The sequence below is a fragment of the Microtus ochrogaster genome, chromosome 8, assembly GCF_000317375.1.
Source record: "Microtus ochrogaster isolate Prairie Vole_2 chromosome 8, MicOch1.0, whole genome shotgun sequence".
In the NCBI taxonomy this organism is placed as follows: domain Eukaryota; kingdom Metazoa; phylum Chordata; class Mammalia; order Rodentia; family Cricetidae; genus Microtus; species Microtus ochrogaster.
The window spans coordinates 37,053,598-37,055,846 of NC_022015.1; the positions used below are offsets into that span (position 1 = coordinate 37,053,598).

Consider the following 2,249-nt stretch of genomic DNA (forward strand, 5'->3'; position numbering starts at 1 on the left):
GGTGTGTGTGTGTGTGTGTGTGTGCCTAAAGCCTCTAGGCCTGTCCTTTCCCTTTGTCCCCTGGGGAAAAGCTACCGCAGTCAGGTCTCCTCAGCCAGAAGAGACAAAGCCCTGCTGACAACACAGAGGGGCAAGAGGATAGAGCCATATCTGGAAGGCAGCAGAGGGGAGGAGCAGCAATGCAGGAACATCCCACAGAGGCACATATGTGTCTTGGCTACCAGCCAAGGCCCTAGATGGAGGACCCTTACAGACTTAGATGGCTTAAGCCCCCATCTCTGTCCAGGGGTTCCCCTGACTGTTCCAGCCCTATGCCACTGCCCACTCTCCACCTTCAGTAGAGCATAAGGCAGACGACGCTTGCTCACCACATTCTTAACTGGCAGTGGAAAATGCTGGGGACTTTATTGAAAAAAGCAATAAATAACACTGTGATAAAAACAGTTCAGAAGTCAACTGCACAGACTTTGTTATATAATTGAGAGGGTCACAAACGATTAACAGAAAAACAGAACAACCAATTGTCCAGATGAATTAAAAGCAGAAAGCAAATATAAAAGCCTCTCCCACATCAGCTACACAATAAATACGCGCTTGTCTGCCTGAGCCCTGTGGCTTAACTCACCAAAGTCAGTGAGGAGGTTGCCAAGACAGTTATGAGTGTACAACTAGGTCCATTCTTAAGACATTTACAAATAAATGTAAAAAGACAGTTTACACAAGAAGAATAAGGCCTTTATTGGAGTTGCAGGCTGCCTGCTCCGCTGAGGTTTCTTGCTTTCACCTGCTCTGCCCCAGTCAGGAAATGAGCACCTGCCCATGGTGATTGGTCCTTGAAGAGAGTGGAGGGAGGCAGCTGCAAGGTTCTCTAGGTTGCTCAGTCCGCAGGTGATGAGTCACCCTGCCCCTGTAGAGTGCTGCTCCTAGCTCAAGGCCCTGCTCAGTCTCTGAAGACAATCAACCCATGTCCAGAGCAGGGCCAGGGATGTGGCCAGGGTTAAGGGCTGTTCACAGAGTCCTGACCATTCGTCCCAAGCCTAATGGAAGCTGAGATTTCTTGTAGAAAAAGTACAATTAAGGTCAGTCATTAAAATACGACAGAAAAAAGTCTGGAAATAAAGTCTGCTTGTTTCAGAATGATTGTTGCAGAGCTGGGTAGAGGAGAATGCACATGGCTTGTATCATGATGACTTTATAAACGTAGCAAAATCCTTTCCTCTGTCGGATTCATCATTAAAAAATTAAACAGGAATAATTACAGTAAATGCATAATTTACAAAAGCCCTATATTTGCTCAGATTTACACACAAGCATTACAGTACATTCATTTAAAAGACTAAAATTAGGTATAAGAACATGAACTGACTCAAAAGGATATTTATAGCCTGGATATACATGAAAGAGTACATAACTATATAAATGATGAAGTGTAAGTTTACATAAATATAAGAAACAGTCAATTCTAAAATATTTTCTCTATGGTATTTGTGATTTTTTTTTTCCAAGTTTAAAAACTCTGTAATAAAATATCTTGGGTCCATACAGCAAGTGCTGCCAGATGGGGCTCCACCAAGCTCTGCCTGTCTCTGCCATGGTGTCGTCATCTGTAGAAGTAGTGCGGGTAAACTGGAAGCAAGCACAGACACTTCCTCTCAGCACACAATGGCAACAAAGGGCCGCCCCACTGCTACCTGTGACCTATGCCCAGTCCCCAAGCATGTGTCTCATGATACTAATTTTAAAAAAAAAAGCCCCCCTCCTTCCAAAAAGCACTCCCAGATCCCAGGAGAATAGCACCCTGGAAAGAGAGGGCTCAGGAGCAAAGAGAGATGAGGGAGACATGGACCTAGGGGACGCCCACCCTTAAAAATGGCTTTGGAGCACTGGACACAGGTGGCCACCACTAAAGCTGAGCTCAGCAATGCAGCTGTATGCTGAATAGCAGCCCTCTAGATTGAGCCATAGTTCACATCATCAGCCACCTGTCGACTAAACAGAACAGCAGATGCCACACATGGGTGCTAATTTGAGCAGCTGAAAGAGTCACACCAGTGTGGAGAACTGTTCTCACTGTTGCCCCCTTCATGACATCAGCCAACACCTAGAGCAAGAGAACTTAAAGTCTGCAGAGCTGGAGAGAGCTCAGCTCTAGGAGATCCTGTTACCCTCTTCTGGATCTGCTGGAGAGAGCTCAGCTCTAGGGGATCCTGTTACCCTCTTCTGGATCTGCTGGAGAGAGCTCAGCTCTA

General features: G+C 45.9%; 1 protein-coding gene across 9 annotated transcripts in view; it reads right to left on the reverse strand.

The window, feature by feature from the left end:
- Positions 1–384: 384 nt before the first annotated feature.
- Ppfia1 (PTPRF interacting protein alpha 1) overlaps positions 385–2,249 on the reverse strand; it is an 85,321-nt gene continuing 83,456 nt past the window's right edge. For all 9 annotated transcript variants that reach the window (XM_005351602.1, XM_013347919.1, XM_005351601.3 and 6 more), the window contains one exon: positions 385–1,626. In XM_005351602.1, coding sequence (XP_005351659.1) covers positions 1,601–1,626 — 26 coding nt within the window. In that variant the 3' untranslated portion in view covers positions 385–1,600. The remainder of the gene's footprint in view (positions 1,627–2,249) is intronic.